Genomic DNA, 22,672 nt, shown 5'->3' on the forward strand with positions numbered 1-22,672 from the left:
CACCTAAGGTCGGGAGTTCAAGACCAGCCATGACCAACATGGTGAAACCCCGTCTTTAAAAAAAAAAAAAATCGTAAGAGCAGTCATCTCTGGTGGAAGGGCTGCAAATGACTTTTTCCAGTCAGGCACAGTGGCTCACGCCTGTAATTCCAACACTTTGGGAGGCTGAGGCAGGCAGATGACTTGAGGTTAGGAGTTCGAGACCAGCCTGACCAATATGGTGAAACCCTGCCTCTACTAAAAGTCCAGAAAATTAGCTGGTCGTGGTGGCCAGCACCTGTAATCTGAGCTACTTGTGTAGGCTGAGGCAGGAGAATTGCTGGTACCTGGGAGGCGGGGGTTGCAGTAAGCTGAGATTGCGCCATTTCACTCCAGCCTAAGCAACAGAGCAAGACTCCATCTCAAAAAAAAATTTTTTCCAACTGCATTATATCTCTACTTTATGAATTTTCCTCAATGAATTTGTGCAACTGTTTATAGTCAAGAGAAAGCTAAGGAGAGAGATCCAAGATGGCTGATCACTAGCAGCTCAGGCTCCTAGCTCCCTGTGAAAACACAGAGAACGAGAGGATGCCACACTTTCAGACGAATATTTGTTGCTCACGGACCAGGAGATTCCCAGCAGAGGAACCCCACGTGTCGCCAGGGCGACTCTTGTGGCCGGTGCGCCGGTTTTGCTGGTGCCTTAGCGCGCCAGTTTTTGGTGCAGAGTCCGGAGATTCCTGGGCAGAAAAGCACCATCAATCTTAACACCGCTATTTTGGCCGGCGCAGTGGACTGCTCAGATTTCGGCACTGGGAATCAACAAGTTGGACGTCTGCTCAGAGACCTAGTTAGAAAGTCGGTAATTACAAAGACAACAGACGGATAAATATATAATGAAGGGAAGAAATCAGCATAAAAAGGCAGAGAATACTCAAAATCAGAATGCCTCTCCCTCTGCAGGGGATCGCAATTCCTCATCAGTAACGGAACAAGGCTTAATAGATTACGAGTGTGTTCCAATAACAGAAGCAGGCTTCAAAACGTGGGTGATAAGAAACTTCTGTGAATTAGAAGAACTTGTTCTAACCCAATGCAAAGAAACTAAGAACCTTGAAAAAAGGTTTGACGAAATGTTAACGAGAATGGACAATTTAGAGAGGAATATAAGTGAATTGATGGAGCTGAAAGACACAACACGAGAACTTCGCGAAGTATGCACAAGTTTAAACAGTCGAAGTGATCAAGCAGAAGAAAGGATATCAGAAGTCGAGGACCAGCTCAGTGAAATGAAACGAGAAGACAAGATTGGAGAAAAAAAGGATAAAAAGGAATGAGCAAAGTCTCCAGGAAATATGGGACTATGTGAAAAGACCTAATTTACGTTTGATAGGTGTACCTGAATGTGATGAAGAGAATGAATCCAAGTTGGAAAATACTCTTCAGGATATCATTCAGGAAAACTTTCCCAACCTAGCAAGGCAGGGTAATATTCAACTCCAGGTAATACAGAGAACACCACAAAGATATTCTTCAAGAAGACCAACCCCAAGGCACATAATTGCCAGATTTATTAGGGTTGAAATGAAGGAGAAAATACTAAGGGCAGCCAGAGAGACAGGTCAGGTTACCCATAAAGGGAAACCTATCAGACATACAGCAGATCTCTCAGCAGAAACCCAACAAGCCAGAAAAGAGTGGGGACCAATATTTAACATCCTTAAAGAAAAGAACTTTCAACCCAGAATTTCCTATCCAGCCAAACTAAGCTTTATAATCGAAGGAAAAATTAAATCCTTTGCGAACAAACAAGTACTTAGAGAGTTCACCACCACCAGGCCTGCTTTACAAGAGCTTCTGAAAGAAGCACTATACATAAAAAGGAACAACCAATATCAGCCTTTCCAAAAATATATCAAAAAGAAAAGAACATTAACACAACGAAAAATTTACACTAACTAATGGGCAAAACAGCCAGCTAGCACCAAATGCTAGTATTAAAGTTATATATATTTTAATTGGATAAAAAGCCAAAACCCATTGCTATGCTGCATCCAGACCCATCTCACATGCAACAATACACAAAGACTCAAAGAGAAGGAGGAAGATTTATCAACCAATCAGAGAGTAAAAATAAACAAATAAAAAGCAGGAGATGCAATTCTTGCCTCTGATAAAGTAGACTTTAAAGTAACAAAGAGCAAAAGAGGCAAAGAAGGACATTACATAATGGCAAAAGGATCAATGTAACAAGAAGAGCTAACGATTTTATAGATCAACGAGACAGAAAATTAACAAGGACATTCAGGACTTGAACTCAGACCCGGAACAAGTAAACTTAATAAACATTTATAGAACTCTCCACTTCAAATACATAAAACATACATTACCACCTCACACCTATTCCATAAGTGACTACATAATTGGAAGTAAATCACTCCTCGGTAATCGCATAGCATTTCATAGGTTTAAATGAAATATTGGTTGGCTGCTCGTTTGTTATTTTCTTCCCTTATTCCTTCCTGTTTACATCAAGTATAATTATTGGTATAGAAGAGGTTTTCAATACCCATTACTAAACTGCATTCTAGCCTGGGCAAGAAAGCAATACTCCCATTCTCTCTCTCTCTTTCTCTTCCTTTTTCTTCCTCTTTATTCTTTTTCTTTCTTTCAAAAAAAAAAAAAAAGAAAGCTAAGTACAAAGTTAAAAACAAAAAATTGTTTAATAGGAATTATTTTAGGTAATATGACTGCCAATTTATAATAATAGAAGTTACAAACTTTTATAGGTGTGAACAAAGATACTTTGCAGAGTAAAGGCATGCAAGCTCTGCTTAATTGGGCACTAGTGATTCTAGGCATTTTAGTTTTAGCCATTGAATTTTTCTCTTGAGAGTTTCTGTGTTTATGAGATGTTTACGAGTATAATCTTACCATGTACTATGAGTACAAAGTGAAACTAGTTATGTATATATTGTAAAAAGACCATGCAGAAAACTATGATGAAAGTTAGAGAAATAGAAAGTAGTGGGAAAATGACAAATATTTTATATGTATTTAAAATGAATTAACATTTGGAATACATATTGTAAATTCACAGCTCTTTTTAATTTACAGTTACCAAGTTCCTATGTTGGATATTGTAGCCAATGAGGAATTCTTTATGACACATGCATGGACCATTGAGGGAGTTTGTTTTACTGCAGCAACAGATTTTTGGTGAAGATGAAGATGTTTAATTGTGGAAAAGATGCTGTAAAGCACTGAAATCAGCTAGGAGAAGAGAATTCCTAGTTGTAAATTTTCAAAGGAACAACTCTGACTTCTCTTTGGTGGAATTTTATCTGGGGATGATAAGTTTTAACCCTTCTTAGTTGCTTTGGACTTAAACAAATGAGAAAGGAATGGCATTTTATTATTTTAGTTTATATTTTACGTTTTTTTTTTAATGACTCAGAGTCTTGCTCTAAGCTGGAGTGCAGTGGTGCAGTCTTGGCTCACTGCACCCTCTGCCTCCCAGGCTCAAGGGATTCTCCTGCTCAGCCTCCCAAGCTGGGACTACAGGTGCTCAGTACCATGCCCAGTTAATTTTGTATTTTTAGTAGAGATGGGGCTTCACTATGTTGGCCAGGCTGTTCTCAAACTCCTGATCTCAGGTGATCTACCCTCCTGAGCCTCCCAAAGTGCTGGGATTACAGGTGCGAGCCACTGTGCCCATCCCAGGAATGGCATTTTAAAAACTGATGTTCCTGCCGGGTGTGGTGGCTCACGCCTGTAATCCCAGCACCTTGAGAGGCTGAGGCAGGCAGATTACAAGGTCAGGAGTTCAAGAGCAGCCTGGCCAACATGGTGAAAACCCATCTCTACTAAAATTACAAAAATTAGCCAGGCGCAGTGGTGCATGCCTGTAGTACCATCTGGGGCAGGAGAATCACTTTAACTCAGGAGGCGGAGGTTGCAGTGAGCCAAGATCGTGCCACTGCGCTCCAGCCTGGGTGACAGAGCAAGACTCCATCTCAAAACAAAAAGAAAACAAGAAAACCCCAAAAAACTGATGTTCATAATTTGGGGAGGTTTGTTCAAACAATTTATAGTGTTAGGAGACTAAGAATGCAAGCTTATAATTTTTAGCTTGTAGCTACTGTAATTAGCTTCTCTTTTTTGTTTGTTGGGTTTATTTATATCTTTGTTCATGGTTTTATAAAATTTCTTGATTTCTAGCTCCATAGTGGGAGTAACAGTTTACTAAGTAAGCTCATTCATCAGTCTTATCATGGAACCATGGACACAGTTTCTCTCAGTGGGACTATTCCAGTTCAAATGCTTTTGGAAATTGGTTTGGACAAACTAAAGAAAGATTATATCAGTTTTTTCATAGGTAAGTCTCTTTCCTGGCTCCAAAAATTAAAAAAACACATCACAGTTATCAGTCACAGATATTCTCAGATTTTCTCTTTCTGCTTGCCTCTCATCATCTGTAGTCCTTCCTGGCTTTGTACTTGGTTTACTATGAGATGAGCATTTCCCTTCTCTGGCCTTAGTTTCCCCCCCGATAAAGATACCATATTAATTATATCCATAGTTCTTATTTGTTTTTAGTTCAAACATTTGAGGTTCTAGGAAGTTAGTATTGTAAATTAATCCTCTTATGAGATGCTGTTATAATACCCTACACTTGGTTGTTTTTATGAGAGAGAAGCTGTGATCATTTTAGGTTAAGTATTATGGTATTTTATGCCAGAAAACTTGGCCTTTTGTGAGGAACTGTTTAGCTTGACAATCTCATTCATGTATGAACTATAAAAAATTCATATAGATTTCTTAACATGTAATAGAAAATACCTAAAGTTTTTCTGAATGTATGTGTTTTTTCTTAATAGGTCAGGAACTTGCATCTTTGAATCATTTGGTGAGTTTATTTTTTTGTTCTCAAATTGGTTTTTCTTTCATTCAGTCATTCTGTGTGCAGTTATTAACTGCCAATAATATGCCAGCCACTGTCTCAGGTCCTGGGAAACAAATAAGACACTCAGTGCCCTTAATTATTACTGCCTAGTAAGAGACAAAAAAGTAGCCCAATCAATGTTAGTTCTCGTGCTGTGTAAATTTGTGATACTCAAATTTATATAAATTTATAGTATAAATTTATAGTTATATCCTTCTCAAGCCAGTGTACTACCACACATCTCATCTATCTAGAATAGTTAGGGAATTCATAGATTCTATAAAGTTTGTTTTATATATGTATTTTTTTTTTTTTTTTTGTGATGGAATCTTGCCCTGTCGCCAGACTGAAGTGCAATGACGTGATCTCTGCTCACTGTAAACCTCTGCCTCCCGGGTTCAAGCTATTCTCTCCTGCCTCAGTCTCCGGAGTAGCTGGGATTACAAACATGTGCCACCACGCCCAGCTAATTTTTTGTATCTTTAGCATAGATGGGTTTCACCATGTTGGCCAGGCTGGTCTTGAACTCCTGACCTTGTGATCCGCACACCTTGGCCTCCCTAAGTGCTGGGATTATAGGCATGAGCCACAGTGCCTGGCCTGTTTTATATTCTCCTTGCCCGTTTATATTATACTTGAAAGTTTATTTTCCAAATAACATGATCTTTAACATATTGGCTCAAAAGATACTTCTAGGTTTCAGGGTCATCATTATGAACTTTGTTGTATTTTCCTCACCCATTCAGAAACTTTAGAAGGTTGAATAATATCTGTACTGACCCTTGACATTCACTGGAAGATCCTTTTGAAAATGAATTTATAGTATCAATTTATCATGTCTCTCGTATAAAAATACAAGATAGAGGCCGGGCGTGGTGTCTCACGCCTGTAATCCCAGCACTTTGGCAGGCTGAGATGGGCGGATCACCTGAGGTTGGGAGTTTGAGACCACCCTGACCAACATGGAGAAACCCTGTCTCTACTAAAAATGCAAAATTAGCCAGGTGTGGTGGTGCATGCCTGTAATCCCAGCTACTTGGGAGGCTGAGGCAGGAGAATCGCTTGAACCTGGGAGGCAAGAGGTTGTGGTAAGCTGAGATTGCACCATTGCACTCCAGCCTGGGCAACAAGAGCGAAACTCCATCTCAAAAATAAAAAAAAAAGATAGAAAAACTAGTTATCTTTTGTGCAAAATAGACTCAACTGGATTCTTCTGATGTTTAATTTTTACTATTCAAATTTTTAAACATTTTATTAAGGGTATATATTTTTAGTGGAAACATGTTCTAGCAAAAGCTACACACACACACGCACGGTCCTCCATGTCTGTGGGTTCTACATTCATGGATTCAACCAACTGCAGATTGAAAATGTTGAAAAAAAAAATAGGCTGGGTGCACAGTGGGTCACGCCTTTAATCCCAGCACTTTGGGAGGATCGCTTGAGCCTAAAAGTGTGAGATCAACCTGAGCAACATAGGGAGACTCCATCTCTGCAAAAATAAAAAAATTAGCCAGGCCTGACTGTCTGTGCCTGTGGTCCCAGCTATTTGTGAGGCTGAGGTAAGAGAATCAGTTGAGCCAGGGAAATTGAAGTGGCAGTGAGCTGTTATCGTGGGCTACTTTTTTGTCTATCTGCACTCCAGCCTTGGGGACAGAGCAAGACCCTGTCTCAAAAAGAAGGGATGATTATGTCTCTATTGAATATGTACAGACTTTTTCTGAATATTTTTTTCTTGTCATTATTCTCTAAACAGTTTAACTATTTACATAGCATTTACATTGTATTAGGCATTATAAGTAATCTAGAGGTTATTTAAAGTATACGGGAGGATGTGCATGGGTTATATGCAAATACAATACTATTTTATATAAGGGACTTGAGCATCGATGGATTTTGGTATACAAGGGGGATCCTGGTACCAATCTCCCATGGATACCAAGGGACAACTGAATCTGTATATAGAGTTATGCTTCACTTAATGATGGGGCTACATTCTGAGAAATGTGTCATTATTTTTTAAAATATATCATTAGGTGATTTCCTCATTGCTCAAATTTCAGGGAGTAGCATACTTAAACTTAGACGGTATACCTAGGCTATGTTGTATAGCTTGTTGGTCCCAGGCTATAAACCTGTATAGCATATTTTTGTACTGAATGCTATAGGAAATTTTAACATAATGGTATTTGTATATCTAAACATATCTAAACATAGAAGAGTTACCATAAAAATACCTTATAAAAGATAAAAAGTGGATACCATGAATGGTAAGTTGCTCTGGGTGAGTCAGTGAGTGAATGGTGAGTGAATGTGAAGGGATAGAACATTACTGTACAATACTGTAGATTCTGTACACTTAGGCTACACCAAATTTATTAAAAATTTTGTTTCTTCAAAAAATTAACCATAACTTACTATAACTTTTTTACATTATAAACTTTTAAATTTGTCTAAACTTTTTTTGTAATAACACTTAAAACACAAACACATTGTTCAGCTATGCAAAAATATTTTCTCTTTGTGTTCTTATTCTAGGAGATTTTCTCTATTTTTAACTTTTTTTTAATGTTTAAAAAACATGGCTCACGCCTGTAATGCCAGCACTTTGGGAGGCCAAGACCGGCGGATCACTTGAGGTCAGGAGTTTGAGACCAGCCTGGCCAACATAGTGAATCCTCGTCTCTACTAAAAATACAAAAATTAGCTGGGTGTGGTGGCGGGCGCCTGTAACCTCAGCTACTCAGGAGGCAAAGGCAGGAGGATCACTTGAATCTGGGAGGTGGAGGTTGCAGTGAACTGAGATCACACCACTGCACTCCAGCCTGGGTGGCAGAGCAAGACTCTTGTCTCAAAAATAAAAACTAAGACCACTGTAATATGCGAGATCTATTGTTGACTTAAACAGTTATATGGTACATGACTATAATTTAGTTTGAAGAATAGTATTGAAAGGTGGGAAATTCTATCTAGCTGCCATTTTTTTTAAATCTCTATTATCAAGGATCTAAATTTAGGTGTAGCAGGCATACCTATATTCTTTACAAAGGTTGTACTAGTGCTTTAAATCCCTATTTTGCTTATATTTTTTCATTCCAGGAATACTTCATTGCTCCATCAGTAGATACACAAGAACAGGCTCATCGTGTCCAGAAACTCCACCATATTCTAGAAATATTAGTCAGTTGCATGCCTTTCATTAAATCTCAACATGAACTCCTCTTTTCTTTAACACAGTAAGTACATCTGTATTCTTTACTTATATAGAAATGTATTCTCTTCTGAAATATTTACAGCCTAAATATGTGCAGTTTTTATTACCAGTTAGGGTAGAACTTCTTCATCCTGTCTTTACAGTAGCATGAGTCTAAGTCAATACTATAGGCAGGCAAGGCTTTGGATTCAAAAGGAATTAGATTTCACATTGGCTGTGCCACTTCCTAACTTCCTTAGGAAGTTCCCATCACTGGATCCTGTTTTCTCATCTGTAAAAAGGATCTAATAACCTCATGTATTTGTGGTAAGGATGAAATTATGTAATGTGTGTAACATACCTGACACTTAATAGGTGCTTAGTAAATACTAGTTCCTTCTCTTCTTTATAGCCCTGTAAATTTGGGTCAAAATAACCTTGCGACCCATCTAAATGATAACGGAATCAAATAGTATTACTAGACTTCTGTCAATAGCTTTGCTGTGATTGCAGGGACTGCTCTAATTTGAGATTCCAATTAGTTTGACTAGAGGTAATTTGGAATAATTCCCAGGCATGGACTACTGGTATCTTATGAGCATTTGAGGCCTCAAACTAGGAAGTCAACTGTCCAGTGGAACGACTGGGTTTCTGGGAGGAAATGTACCATCACATTTTCCAAAATTAGAATTTGCCTCAGTTGTAAAGGGGAAAGTTTGAAATTATTGTTTATAGAATCTCAAAGGCTTTTTTTCCCCCATTATACACCAGTGGAATGAATGAGTTAACTCTAATTCCTTGGACTCTGAAAACCATGGAAGCTGTGCTTTTGTTTCTCCTCTTCCTCTTTTTATAGTATTGTTTTTCTCTAACCTCCTCTTCTCCCCACTGAAGTCTGTCTTTGGGTTCAAATATATTATATTTATGAGAAATATATCTATGTTAATTTTTTTAAAGTGAATGAGATTTGTTTTCAAAGAAAAAACATAACCTAAGTTTAGTTTGGGGGGTTGTTTTGTTTACTTTTGTGGCTCTAAAAGTATTTGCTGTTTTAGTTAGTGGTACTCAATAAAATGTTTCCCTTACAAGCTTTAGACTACCAGAAAACCATTATCTCAAATGTCTTTTTTCCAAAAGAGGTTCAATTTTGTTTTTTTAGGATCTGCATAAAATATTACAAACAAAATCCTCTTGATGAGCAACACATTTTTCAGCTGCCAGTCAGGCCAACTGCTGTAAAGAACTTATATCAAAGGTAAGCAATTTTGGCTAGGCATGGTGGCTCACATGGAGGGTCTCCATCCTAGCACTATGGGAAGCTGAGGTGGGAGGATAACTTGAGCTCAGAAGTTCAAGACCAGCCTGGGCAACATAATGAGATCTTATCTTTATTAAAAAATAATAAGCAATTTAATAATTCAGTTATCTTAAGTCCAGCCATGATCCTAGGCAATTTCAGTGTTCATATTCATTAGGGACCTCATGACCTTCATTACCTTTGAGACCTTAATCATCTGTGGCCATAGCCTGAGAGAGTCCTCCCTCTTCCTTCTCTCAGACCTCTGTCTAGACTGTGGAGCCTCTAGTCTTTCATTTTCTTCTGTATTTGTTACTCGTAGGAGAAAAATGACCAGGATAGTGATAACAGGGTCTAGGGTATGACTGGGAGTGAGAGAAGGGTTTAGGATTAGAGGAAGTAGGGGACTGTGAGGCTGAGATGATAGATGGTCATCCACATGGACACTGAGATCACCTCCAATGCGGGTCTCCCTGACTCTTCTCTCAGCATATGATATTCTTGAAATTTCTCTCATATTACAGCCACTCTAGCCAAACTCCCACACTCCCCCTCAAATTGCTCTGGCAAAGGTTACCAATGGCCTCCTAATTGTCAAATCCAATGGATGCTTTTCAGTAAGATAATGTTTTCTAGCTGCTTGTGTAATTAGTTGGCCCACAAATTCTTTCTGCCTCAGTAAGCACTTATAAGCCTGTTTGTTTGGAATTTAGCACTGTTGCTTTCTTGAACTTGTCTCCTTAGTTTCTGTGCCATAGCATCTGTCTTAATTTGAATTCTACCTCTCTGGCCCACCTGAAAGGCTTAGTTCTCTTTTCAAGTTCCTCTTCCTCTGTCGCTTTTCACCAGAACTCTACCCTCTGCCTTTTCTTCTTACTTCCTATCTTCCATTGGCGATTGCATTTATACTCAAGGCTTCAGCTTGTCTAGGTTAATGATACTTCATAACTCACATCTCCAGTTTCTCTGAGCTTCAGACCCATCTTTCTAAATGCTTATTAGCTGCAAATCCCCAGCTTTTTGAAGTAGCAGTTCAAACTCTAAAGCCAAACACCTCATCCTTTTCTCAATGCTTTTTCCTCCTCCCTCCCATAGTTCCTCAAATGGCCATTATTAATCTCTACCTAATGCCCAAAACAAAAACCTAGTGCTTATCCTCCACTCATTCCCTCACTCCTTTAAATGGTTACTTACAGCCTGGCAGCATGGTGAAACCCTGTCTCTACAAAAAATATGAAAATTAGCCAGGCATGGTGGCATGTGCCTGTAGTTCCACTTACTAGGGAGGCTGAGGTGGGAGGATTGCCTGAGCCTGGGAGGCAGCGAGGCTATAGTGAGCTGTGATCATGCTGCTGCACTCCAGCCTGGATGACAGAGCAAGACCTTGTCTCAAAAAAAAAAAAAAAAAAAAAAAAAAAAAAAAGTGAGTCTAGACCTTGGTAGCTCTAGAATTTGTCCCCATCTCTACATCTTCACATCATCATTACTTTTTTTCACATCTGCATCATTTCATACTTGGACTGTGGTAAAATCCTTTTTCCTAAATGCGCTCTGCCTCTGTTATCTTTCTTTTCTATGTCATTGCCAAAATGATCTTCCTAAAATTCAAATCCCATCAGGACTTCCTCCTGTTTAAATGGCTCCTATCACGGGGATGCTGTGTTACTGCATTTCTTCAGACATTCCACTCTTAACCCTTGGTGTCTACTCACACTTTGTTCCTTCATCCTGGACCTTACCTGCCTAACTCCATGTTATTTCATACTCACCTCAAACGTCACAGCCTCTGAGGATTCTTTCCGACTCTACAGTCCCCAGTCCGAGTTACATTCCTGTCTTCTGTTTTCCCCTAACACACCTAGTATTTCTCTGTTATAGCATTTTTTTTCAAATGGTTATTTTTATTCTTGTTTGAATTGTTACCTGTTTACCTCTTTGTCTTCAGTGCTTTTCACATGAGGACTTCACTAAATGGCTTTAGAGGGAAGGAAGTAAATGGCAATTTTTGAAAATTTTTCTTTTGTTGTTTTATTCTTTCCTTAGTGAGAAGCCACAGAAATGGAGAGTGGAAATATATAGTAGTCAAAAGAAGATTAAGACAGTTTGGCAACTGAGTGACAGCTCACCTGTAGACCATCTCAATTTTCACAAACCTGGTAAAGATGGTTTATAATCTGTTCAGATAAATAATTCCAATAGAAAAACTAAGTCAGGCTGGGTGCAGTGACTCCTGCTGTAATCCCAGCACTTTGGGAGGCTAGGGCAGGCAGATTGAGCTCAGGAGTTAGACTGGCCTGGCCAGCATGGTGAAACCCTCATCTCTACTAAAAATACAAAAAATGAGCCAGGCATGGTTGCGTGTGCCTGTAGTCCCAACTACTCTGGTGGCTAAGGCACAAGAATCTCTTGAACCCAGGAGGTGGAGGTTGCAGTGAGCTGAGATCGTGCCACTGTACTCACCTGAAAGACAGATCAAGACTCTGCCTCCAAGAAACTAAATCTTACTGGAATGGATTGTTATTATAGCTCTTATGCCCAGTTTTAAATAATTTTCCTGAACTCTAAGCGTAAAACATTTATTCTTTAAAAAAGAAAACTGCCGGCCGGGCACGGTGGCTCATGCCTGTGATCCCAGCACTTTGAGAGGCCGAGGTGGGCAGATCACATGGTCAAGAGTTCGAGACCATCCTGGCCAACATGGTGAAACTCTGTACTGAAAGTACAAAAAGTTGGCCAGGCGTGGTGGTTCACGCCTGTAATCCCAGCACTTGTGGGAGGCCAAGGCAGGCAGATCACCTGAGGTCGGGAGTTCATGACCAGCCTGACCAACATGGGGAAACCCCATCTCTACTAAAAATACAAAATTAGCCAGGCATGGTGGCACATGCCTGTAATCCCAGCTACTGGGGAGGCTGAGGCAGGAGAACCACTTAAACCTGGGAGGCGGAGGTTGCAGTGAGCCGAAATTGTGTCACTACATTCCAGCCTGGTGAAAGACCAAAACTCCATCTAAAAAAAAAAAAAAAAAAAAAAAAAAAAAAAAAAAAGAAAAGAAAAGAAAACTACCTGGCCGGTGGTTCAAGCCTGTAATCCAGCACTTTGGGAGGCTGAGGTGGGTGGATTGCTTTGAGCTTAGGAATTAGAGACCAACCTGGGCAACATGAAGAAACCCAATCTCTACCAAATACAAAAGTTACCTGGGTGTTGGTGGCTTACTTCTGTAGTCCCAGCTACTCAGGAGGCTGAGACTGGAGAATCACTTGAACCCACGAAGTGGAGGTTGCAGTGAGCCAGTTGCACTACTGCAGTCTAGCCTGGGCAACAGAGTGAAACCCTGTCTTAAAAACACTACACACACGCACGTCATGATTTTTATGCAACTGTAATACTCGACACATACACACACACACACACACAAAACCATGAGTTTTATGCAACTGTATTACCCAGAAAATTTTTGTGTATAATAATCACAAAAGAATGCTTTTTCTCCTTATCTTGTATAGAGAAACTTTTACTAACAGAATTCAAACAATATGGACATAGAAGTAAAAATAGGTTGTAAGATGGAAATGCTGATTCATACTTAACACTTTTGTGCACTGGTTAAAACGATGATATTTTATCATAGTGTCTTCTCCATGGTTGAAATAAGGGTTGAGATTGCTAGTATTCTGTCACAGATGGTCCATATTAGGCAAAGAATGTAAGCCCTTTGTGTAATTAGCCTATCAAGTACTCCTCCTTAAGGAAGTACCTTTTAAACTCATATCTTCATGCACATGGGTTATATGGTGCTGTTGTCTCTTGTTCATATAGGTCTTAAATGCCTCCATTTCAATATGTAAGGATTATTTGAAAACAAATCTGATAGTTTTCAGATAGAATCTATTAGATTTCAAAGGCCTGTTCTTCTGGGAACACAAATAGTTTTATTTTACTGATTGATAACTTGCAAAAAATATTTCCAGAAAATGTTTGCTCTCCTGCCCCCCAAGTATTTTTTGATTTAGGTGTAATGGAAATTTCTGTCAGATAGATAGAGGCTCTGTTCATATAGTTGAACTCTAAAAGTCATAACCAAACTGAATTTTTCTGAGAGCCATCAGTTAAAATTATGCTATGTTGGAAGATCCCAAGATGGCCAAATGAGAGACAGCTCCGGAAAGCAGCTCCCAGTGAGAGAGACACAGAAACCAAGTGGTCTCCATAATTCCAAACGAGGTACCAGGTTTTGTGGGTCTGGTTGAACAGTGGGTATAAACCAAATAGGGCAAGTTGAGGCAAGGCGGGGCACTGCCCCACCCAGGAGGTGCATGCAACCGACTGGAGGACCAGGGGATCTTCCCCTCTGGGACTTCGGTTCGGATATAGCGCTCCACCCAAGCCCTCTACAACCCACAGAACAGGGGATCTTCTCCGGGCTGAAAAGCCTCAGTGAGCTGCCTGAACAGCGCAGAACAGCAACTTCGGCTGGCTCTAGGGCTGTCAGCATAAATCTAGGCAGAAGCACTGGCTGATGTGAAAGCCAGAAAGCCAACTGGATGGATCTACTCTCCCGGCAGAGGGAAGGGGAACTGAAAACAGGGAAACAGCCCATATGGCAGGATGAGCCCCCTGCCCCCTCGACAAAGCCCAGCAGACTGAAAAACACTCTCACACCAGAGTTTCGCACCTAGAGAGTGACCAGGAACAATCCAGCTCAGTGGAGGAAGGGGCAGCCACCATTGCAAAAGTTGGCTTAACTTTCCTGAGTACATAAAAGACGCAGCAGCTCCACTGAACCTGTGGCAGCCCAGCAGTGCCTATGCAGGCAGACAAAGGAAAGGCCACCTCCACAAGCAGCTAATCAAAACTATATAAATCCAGTGACGTGGAAAAAAACCAGCACAAGAATGAAACCATCAAAAACCAGAACATCTCTCTCCCACCACGACATCACAACTCCTCACCAGCAAGGGAACAAAGCTGGATGGAGAACAAATTTGACAAACCGACAGAAGCAGGCTTCAGAAGGTAGATAATAACAAACTTCTCTGAGTTAAAGGAACATGTTCTAACCCAATGCAAAGAAACTAAAAACCTTGAAAAAAGGTTAGACGAAATGCTAACTAGAATAATCAGCTTAGAGAATAACAAACAACTTGATGGAGCTGAAAAACAGCACGAGAACTTAGTGAAGCATACACAAGTTTCAGTAGCTAAATAGATCAAGCAGAAGGATATCAGAGATTGAAGATCAACTCAATGAAACAAAATGAGAAGGCAAGAAAAGAGAACAAAGAGTGAAAAGAAATGAACAAAGCCTTCAAGAAATATGGGATTATGTGAAAAGACCTAATCTACGCTTGGTTGGTATACCAGAAGATCATGGGGAGAATGAATCCAAGTTGGAAAACACTCTTCAGGATATTATTCAAGAGAACTTCCCCAACCTTGCAAGGCAGGCCAACATTCAAATACAGGAAATACAGAGAACACCACAACGATACTCCTCTCTAGAAAAGCAACCCCAAGGGCACATAATCCTCAGATTCAGCAGGGTTGAAATAAAGGAAAAAATGCTAAGAGCAGCCAGAGAGAAAGGTTGGGTCACTCACAAAGGGAAGCACATCATACTCACAGCAGATCTCTTGGCAGAAACCCTACAAGCCAGAAGACAGTGGGGGCCAATATTCAACATCCTTAAAGAAAAGAACTTTCAACCCAGAATTTCATATCTAGTCAAACTAAGCTTCATAAGTGATGAAGAAAAAATCCTTTACGGACAAGCAATTGCTGAGAGATTTTGTCACTACCAGACCTGCCCTACAAGAGCTCCTAAGGGAAGCACTGAATGCAGAAAGGAACACACATAACAATATTAACATTAAATGTAAACGGACTAAATGCCCCAATCAAAAGACACAGACTGGCAAATTGGATAAAAAGCCAAGAACCATCAGTGTGCTGTATGCAGGGGACCCATCTCACAGGCACAGACACACATAGACTCAAAACAAAGGGATGGAAGAAGATTTACCAAGCAAATGGAGAGCACAAAAAAAGCAGGGGTGGCAATCCTAGTCTCTGATAAAATGGACTTCAAACCAACAAAGATCAAAAGAGACAAAGAAGGGCATTACATAATGGTAAAAAGATCAATACAACAAGAAGAACTAACTATCCTAAATACATATGTACCCAATACAGGAGCACCCAGATACATAAAGCAAGTCCTTAACAACCTACAAAGAGACTTAGACTCCCTCATAATAATATTGGTAGACTAACGCTCCACTGTCAATATTGGGCAGATCTACTAGACAGAAAATCAACAAGGAAATCCAGGACTTGAATGCAGATCTGGATTAATAGACATTTACAGAACTCTCAAACCCAAATCCACAGAATATACATTCTTCACAGCACCACGTCGCATTTACTCTAAAATCGACCATATAATTGGAAGTAAATCACTCCTCAGCAAATGCAGAAGAACAGAAATCATAACAGTCTCTCAGACCACAGTGCAATCAAATTAGAACTCAGGATTAAGAAACAAACTCAAAACCGCACAACTTCATGGAAAATGAACAACTGGCTCCTGAATATTGACTGGATAAACAATGAAATGAAGACAGAAATAAAGATGTTCTCTCTTCAAATAAAGTGAGAACGAAGACACAACGTACCAGAATCTCTGGGACACATTTAAAGCAGTGTCTAGAGGGAAATTCATAGCAATAAATGCCCACATGAGGAGCAAGGAAAGATCTAAAATCAACACCCTAACATTAAAATGGAAAGAGTTAGAGGAGCAGGGACCAAAAAAACTCAAAAGCTAGCAGAAGACAAGAAATAAGTAAGATCAGAGCAGAACTGAAGGAGATAGAGATATAAAAAAAACCCTTAAAAAAAAAAATCAACAAATCCAGTTGGTTTTTTGAAAAGATCAACAAAATAGACTGCTAGCCAGACTAATAAAAAAGAAAAGAGAGAAGAATCAAATAGATGCAATAAAAAACTACAAAGGGGAAATCACCACCGATTCCACAGAAATACAAACTACCATCAGAGATTACTAAAACAACTATGCACACAAACCATTAAATCTGGAAGAAATGGATAAATTCCTGGACACTTGCACTCTCCCTGGACACTACTCAAGAAGTTGAGACCCTGAGTAGATCAGTAACAAGGGCTGAAGTTGAGGCAGCAATCAATAGCCTACCAACTAAAAAAGGCCCAGGTCCAGACAGGTTCACAGCTGAATTCTACTAGACATACAATGAGGAGCTGGCATTATTCCTTCTGAAACTATTCCAAATACTACAAAAAGGGGGAATCCTCCCCAACTCATTTTATGAGACCAACATCGTCCTAACACCAAAACCGGGCAGAGACACAACTAAAAAAGAAAACTTCAGGCCAATATCCATGATGAACATCAGCGCAAAAATCTTCAATAAAATACTGGCAAACAGAATGCAACAGCACATCAAGAAGCTTATTCATCACAATCAAGTAGGCTTCATCTCAGGGATGCAATGCTGGTTCAACATACGCAAGTCTATAAACATAATCCATTACATAAACAGAACCAAAGACAAAAACCACATGATTGTTTCAATAGATGCAGAGAAGGCTTTCAACAAAATTCAACAGCCCTTTATGCTAAAAACCCTCAATAAACTAGGTATTGACAGAACATATCACAAAATAATAAAAGCTATTTATGGCAAACCCACAGCCAATATCATACTGAATGGGCAAAAACTGGAAGCATTCTCTTTGAAATCTGGCACAAGACAAGGATGCCGTCTCTCACCACTCCTATTCAATATAGTATTGGAAGTTCTAGCCAGAGTGATCAGACAAGAAAAATAAAAAAAGGGTATTCAATTAGGAAAAGAGGAAGCCAAATTATCTCTATTTGCAGATGACATGATTGTATATTTAGAAGACCCCATCGTCTCAGCCCAAAATCCCCTGAAACTGATAAGCAACTTCAGCAAAGTCTCAGGATACAAAATCAATGTGCGAAAATCACAAGCATTCCTATACACCAGTAACAGACAGAACCAAATCAAAAGTGAACTCTTATTCACAATTGCTACAAAGAGAGTAAAATACCTAAGAATACAACTAACAAAGGATGTAAAGGACCTCTTCAAGAACTACAAACCACTGCTCAATGAAATAAGAGAGGACACAGACAGATGGGAAAACATTCCATGCTCATGGTTGGGAAGAATCAACATCATGAAAATGGCCATATTGCCCAAAGTAATTTATAGATTCAATGCTATTCCCATCAAGCTTCCAATGACCACTTCAAACTTCATATGGAACCAAGAGAACCCGCATAGCCAAAACAATCCTAAGCAAAAAGAACAAAGCTGGAGGCATCATGCTGCCTGAGTTCAAACTATACTACAAGGCCAAAGTAATCAAAACAGCATGGTACTGGTATCAAAACAGAGACATAGACCAATGGAACAGAACAGAGGCCTCAGAGGCAATGCCACACATCTATAACCATCTGATCTTTGACAAACCTGAGAAAAACAAGCATTGGGGAAAGGATTCCTTGTTTAATAAATGGTGTTGGGAAAACTGGTTAGCCATGTGCAGAAAGCAGAAACTGGACCCCTTCCTGACACCTTACACTAAAATTAACTCCAGATGGATTAAAGATCTAAACATAAGACCTAACACCATAAAAACCCTAGAAGAAAACCTAGGCAAAACCATTCAGGACATAGGCATAGGCAAGGACTTCATGGCTAAAACACCAAAAGCAATGGCAACAAAAGCCAGTAGACAAATGGGATCTAATTAAACTCCAGAGCTTCTGTACGGCAAAGGAAGCAATCATTAGAGTGAACTGGCAACCAAAAGAATGGGCAAAAATTTTTGTAATCTACCCATCTGACAAAGGGTTAATATCCAGAATCTACAAAGAACTAAAACAGATTTACAAGAAAAAAACTAACAACCCTTTTCAAAAGTGGACAAAGGATATGAACACTTTACACTCTATGAGGTCAACAAACATGAAAAAATGTTCATCATCACTGGTCATTAGAGAAATGCAAATCAAAACCACATTGAGATACCATCTCACACCAGTTAGAATGGTGATCATTAAAAAATCTGGAGACAACAGATGCTGGAGAGGATGTGGAGAAATAGGAACACTCTTACACTGTTGGTGGGAGTGCAAATTAGTGCAACCATTGTGGAAGACAGTGTGGTGATTCCTCAAGGACCAAGAAATAGAAATACCATTTGACCTAGCAATCCCATCACTGGGTATATACCCAAAGAATTATAGATCGCTCTATTATAAAGACACATGCACACGTATGTTCGCAGTGGCACTGTTTACAATAGCAGAGACCTGGAACCAACCCAAATGTCCATCAACAATAGACTGGATAAAGAAAATGTGGCACATATACACCATGGAATACTCCACAGCCATAAAAAACGATGAGTTCGTGTCCTTCATAGAACATGGATGAATCTGGAAACCATCATTCTCAGCAAACTGACACAAGAACAGAAAATCAACCACCACATGGTATCACTCATAGGTGGATGTTGAACAATTAGAACACGTGGACACAGGGAGAGGAGCATCACACACTGCGGTCAGTTGGGGGGGACTAGGGGAGGGACAGCGGGGGGTGGGGAGGGTGGGGAAGGATAAGGTGGGGAGAAATACCAGATGTAGGTGATGAGGGGAGGAAAGCAGCAAATCACCTTGCCATGTATGTACCTATGCAACAATCCTGCATGATCGCCACATGTACCCCAGAACCTAAAGCACAATAAAAATAAATAAAAATTATGCTGTGTTTTTTCTATGTGTAACATAAAACCTGGAAATGATGTAAGAATCGGCTGTAAAAATAGAAAAAATTCCTCATGGCAAAACATATCAGAGGCAAAATAGACAAACTAGGAAAAGAAATTTGTAGCCCAGGCCGGGTGCGGTGGCTCACGCCGGTAATCCTAGCACTTTGGGAGGCTGAGGTGGGCGGATCACGAGATCAGGAATTCAAGATCAGCCTGGCAAAATTCCATCTCTACTGAAAAAATACAAAAAATTAGCAGGAGAATTGCTTGAACCTGGGAGGCAGAGGTTGCAGTGAGCTGAGATCACGCCACTGGACGACAGAGCGAGACTCCGTCTCACAAAAATTTGCAGCCCACTTTCAGAAAAGGGGATATATTTCAGTAAGAAAAATATTAACTCAGTATCATTTTAAAAATAAGATGTGCTCGCTTGTACTCCCAGCTACTTGGGAGGCTGAGATGGGAAAGATTGCTTGAGCCCAAGAGTTCAAGGCTAGCCTGGCAACATAGTGAGATTCCATCTCTAAAAAATGTAAAAGAATAAAACATGCTCAACCTGACCTATAATAGAAGAAGTACAAATTTATCTTATATAGATACCTGTTCCATGTTAGCAAGATCAAAAAGTTTGGTGTCAGTGCTGGTAATGGGTATGGGAGAACAGGAATCATTCTCAGACATTTCTGGTGGAAATGTAAAGTTGTACAGCTTCTGTGGAAGGTGGTACCCATCAAAATTGTAAAAGAATAGCTGGACATGGTGGTGGGTGCCTGTAATCCCAGCTACTCGGAATGCTGAGGCTGGAGAATTGCTAGAACCTGGGAGGCAGAGGTTGCAATGAGCCAAGATCAGCCACTGCTGTACTTCAGCCTGGGTGGCAGAGCGAGACTCCACCTCAAAGAAAAAAAAAACAAACAACAAAAATATGTATTTTCCTTTGGCCTAGCCGTTTCATCAGTAGGAATTGATTACACACATGTAATCAGACATGTGCAAACAGACCTATGAACAAGATTATTAGTTACAGTATTGCTTATGGTAGCAAAAACATGAAGATCGGGACTTAGAAAAAGATCTAGAAGGATACAACCAGATTTTAGCCATGAGATGTGGAATGGTGGTAGCACAGATAGCCCAGTTTGGGCTAAACGTGGGAATCATCTGTGGAGCTTTTAAAATTCTATTGCCTAAGCTAGGTGCAGTGGCTCACGCTTGTAATCCTAGCACTTTGGGAGGCTAAGGCAGGATGATCACTTGGTGCCTAAGAGTTCAAGACCAGCCTGGGTAACACAGTGGGACACCATCTGTACAAAAAATACAAAAATTAGCTGCATGTGGTGACATGTGCCTATAGTCCTAGCTACTTGGGAGGCTGATGTGGGAGGATTAGTTGAGCCCAGGAGTTTGAGGCTGCAGTGAGCTGAGGTTGTGCCACTGCACTCCAGCCTGGGTAACAGAGTGAGACCCTGTCTTGAAAAAGAAAAGTTCTATTGCTCATACCAAGTAAATCAGAATCTCTGGGAGTACAGACAGGACATCAGTAATTTGTAAAGTTCTTCAGGTGATTCTGTTGTACAACTGTGGCTGAGAACCACCAACCTAAACATTCTATGTCTATTGTTTTTTAAAGAAGAAACATGCATTCTTGAAATAATTTTAAGAAGAAACATGTCTTTTAAAGAAGAAAACGTGGCTCACACCTGTAATCCCAGCACTTTGGTAGGCCAAGGTGGGTGGATCACCTGAGATCAGGAGTTTGAGACCAGCCTGGGCAACATGGTGAAACCCCTGCCTGTAATAAAAACAAAAAATTAGCTGGGCGTGGTGGCGCATGCTTGTAATCCTAGCTACTTGGGAGGCTGAGGCAGGAGAATCGCTTGAACCTGGGAGGCAGAGGTTGCAGTGAGACGAGATGGCACCATTGCACTCCAGCCTGGGCAATAACAGCAAAACCCCATCTCCAAAAAAAATTTTTTAAAGTAAATTTTATTTCATAAAGATTAAAGTTTTGTTTTGAGGAAATTCATATAAGATGAAATACCTTTTCCTAATGATGCTGAATAAGCTAGTATACTGAACGTATCTTTTAAAGTCTTTTTGACATGGACTGCATCAAAAAAGAGTGAAAGTTGCTTTGAATGTTGGAGTTAAAGCAATTTTCTAGTGCATTGGTCCAGTGACTCCTTTTATGAAAATAAGGAATTCTTATGAAATCACATATTATGTGCTCAGAAATGCACTCAACCTCCATTTTGGCTTGAACTTTATAACCTCTTTTACCCCTCATATATTCACGATGTGTTTGTCTAGAAATTATTCAGGGTCTTTTAGCCCCAAATCAAGACATTCTTGAAGGGGGAAATCTCACTTGTAAAAATTATGGGCTATTCAAACAAAGTCTTAATTGTAAATATTAAAGGCCAAAATGTTTAATTTTCTTTCAAAGATCATATGCTTTTAAGGAGCTAGACTTCTTACTTCTTTAAACTGAGCACTTAAGTTGAATATAGCTTTCCAAGATATTTAATGGCATGATGCTCTTGTGTAAAATAGTTGACATCAAAGGCAGGGAGACTTAAGAGAGAAAAGTGTACTTTTAGCCACCATGGGAAGAGAGGATAATGGAGTTAATGGAGGAGAAAAAGTGTCCAGTGGAGTGCTGCTCACCCAGTGGGTGCTCAGTAAATGATTGCTGATAATGATGAAAATATGGAAACCAAAATGTTGACCCACAAGGAAGTGGACGTTAACCCATCTAAATGTTGATTGGACCATTTTTTTTGAAATAAAATGGTCTTTGGGAGAAAAATGGATATATGTCTAGCCCTAAGACTACAGATCTTACATATAAATTCTTCTCAGAAATTTATGTTAGGATTGGGAAAAAGACAGTTGAGCTGTGGCACAAAAAGTAAAGCAGTGAATTTCCAAATTAAAAATAAGTAATTTAAAAAGAATCTGCTTCCTTAATCATGTTTTAAATGCTTCAGGAGTTTAATATTTAAAGCAAGTGTCCTTACTGGATTTTTTCCAATGAATTCTCTTAAAGTAGAAGATACATCACAATTTAGACTACCTCTTAGTTATTGTGTTGTTGTAAATTCAGCATTATACATGGTAGAAAAGCAAGCAGGATGTTAACCAATTCTGATTGCACTCTTTTATTACAGATTTTTCAGAATTAACACTAAATGGTAGCCTGGAAGAAAGGATATCCTTTACTAACCTGGTTACCTGCAGCCAGGTGCATTTCAAGTGAATTTTGCTGATGAAGTCTTCTGTAAGGTATTTATATTCACCTTTTAGTCTCTTTGTTAAATACTTTGTAATTAAGTACATCTAGTTCTTTCTACAATATCAGTGTTGACTCACTATATTAGGAATAGGGATTATTAGTAATCATATAAAA

The 22,672-nt window shown here is 39.6% G+C and overlaps 1 protein-coding gene across 3 annotated transcripts in view; it reads left to right on the forward strand.

The window, feature by feature from the left end:
* The window catches only part of ZWILCH (zwilch kinetochore protein), a 45,636-nt gene that overhangs the window by 20,639 nt on the left and 2,325 nt on the right, over positions 1-22,672 (forward strand). For 2 of the 3 annotated variants that reach the window (XM_064361462.1, XM_064361463.1), the window contains exons 13-19: positions 4,204-4,360; positions 4,863-4,891; positions 8,027-8,163; positions 9,280-9,375; positions 11,461-11,573; positions 20,894-20,992; positions 22,434-22,548. In XM_064361462.1, the coding sequence (XP_064217532.1) occupies positions 4,204-4,360; positions 4,863-4,891; positions 8,027-8,163; positions 9,280-9,375; positions 11,461-11,573; positions 20,894-20,992; positions 22,434-22,522 (720 nt within the window). In that variant the 3' untranslated portion in view covers positions 22,523-22,548. The remainder of the gene's footprint in view (positions 1-4,203; positions 4,361-4,862; positions 4,892-8,026; positions 8,164-9,279; positions 9,376-11,460; positions 11,574-20,893; positions 20,993-22,433; positions 22,549-22,672) is intronic. The other variant, XM_012454519.2, reaches the window with a different exon arrangement.

This window comes from Aotus nancymaae, unplaced genomic scaffold (genome assembly GCF_030222135.1).
Source record: "Aotus nancymaae isolate 86718 unplaced genomic scaffold, 86718_ANA_hifiasm-v0.15.2.pri h1tg000041l, whole genome shotgun sequence".
In the NCBI taxonomy this organism is placed as follows: Eukaryota; Metazoa; Chordata; class Mammalia; order Primates; family Aotidae; genus Aotus; species Aotus nancymaae.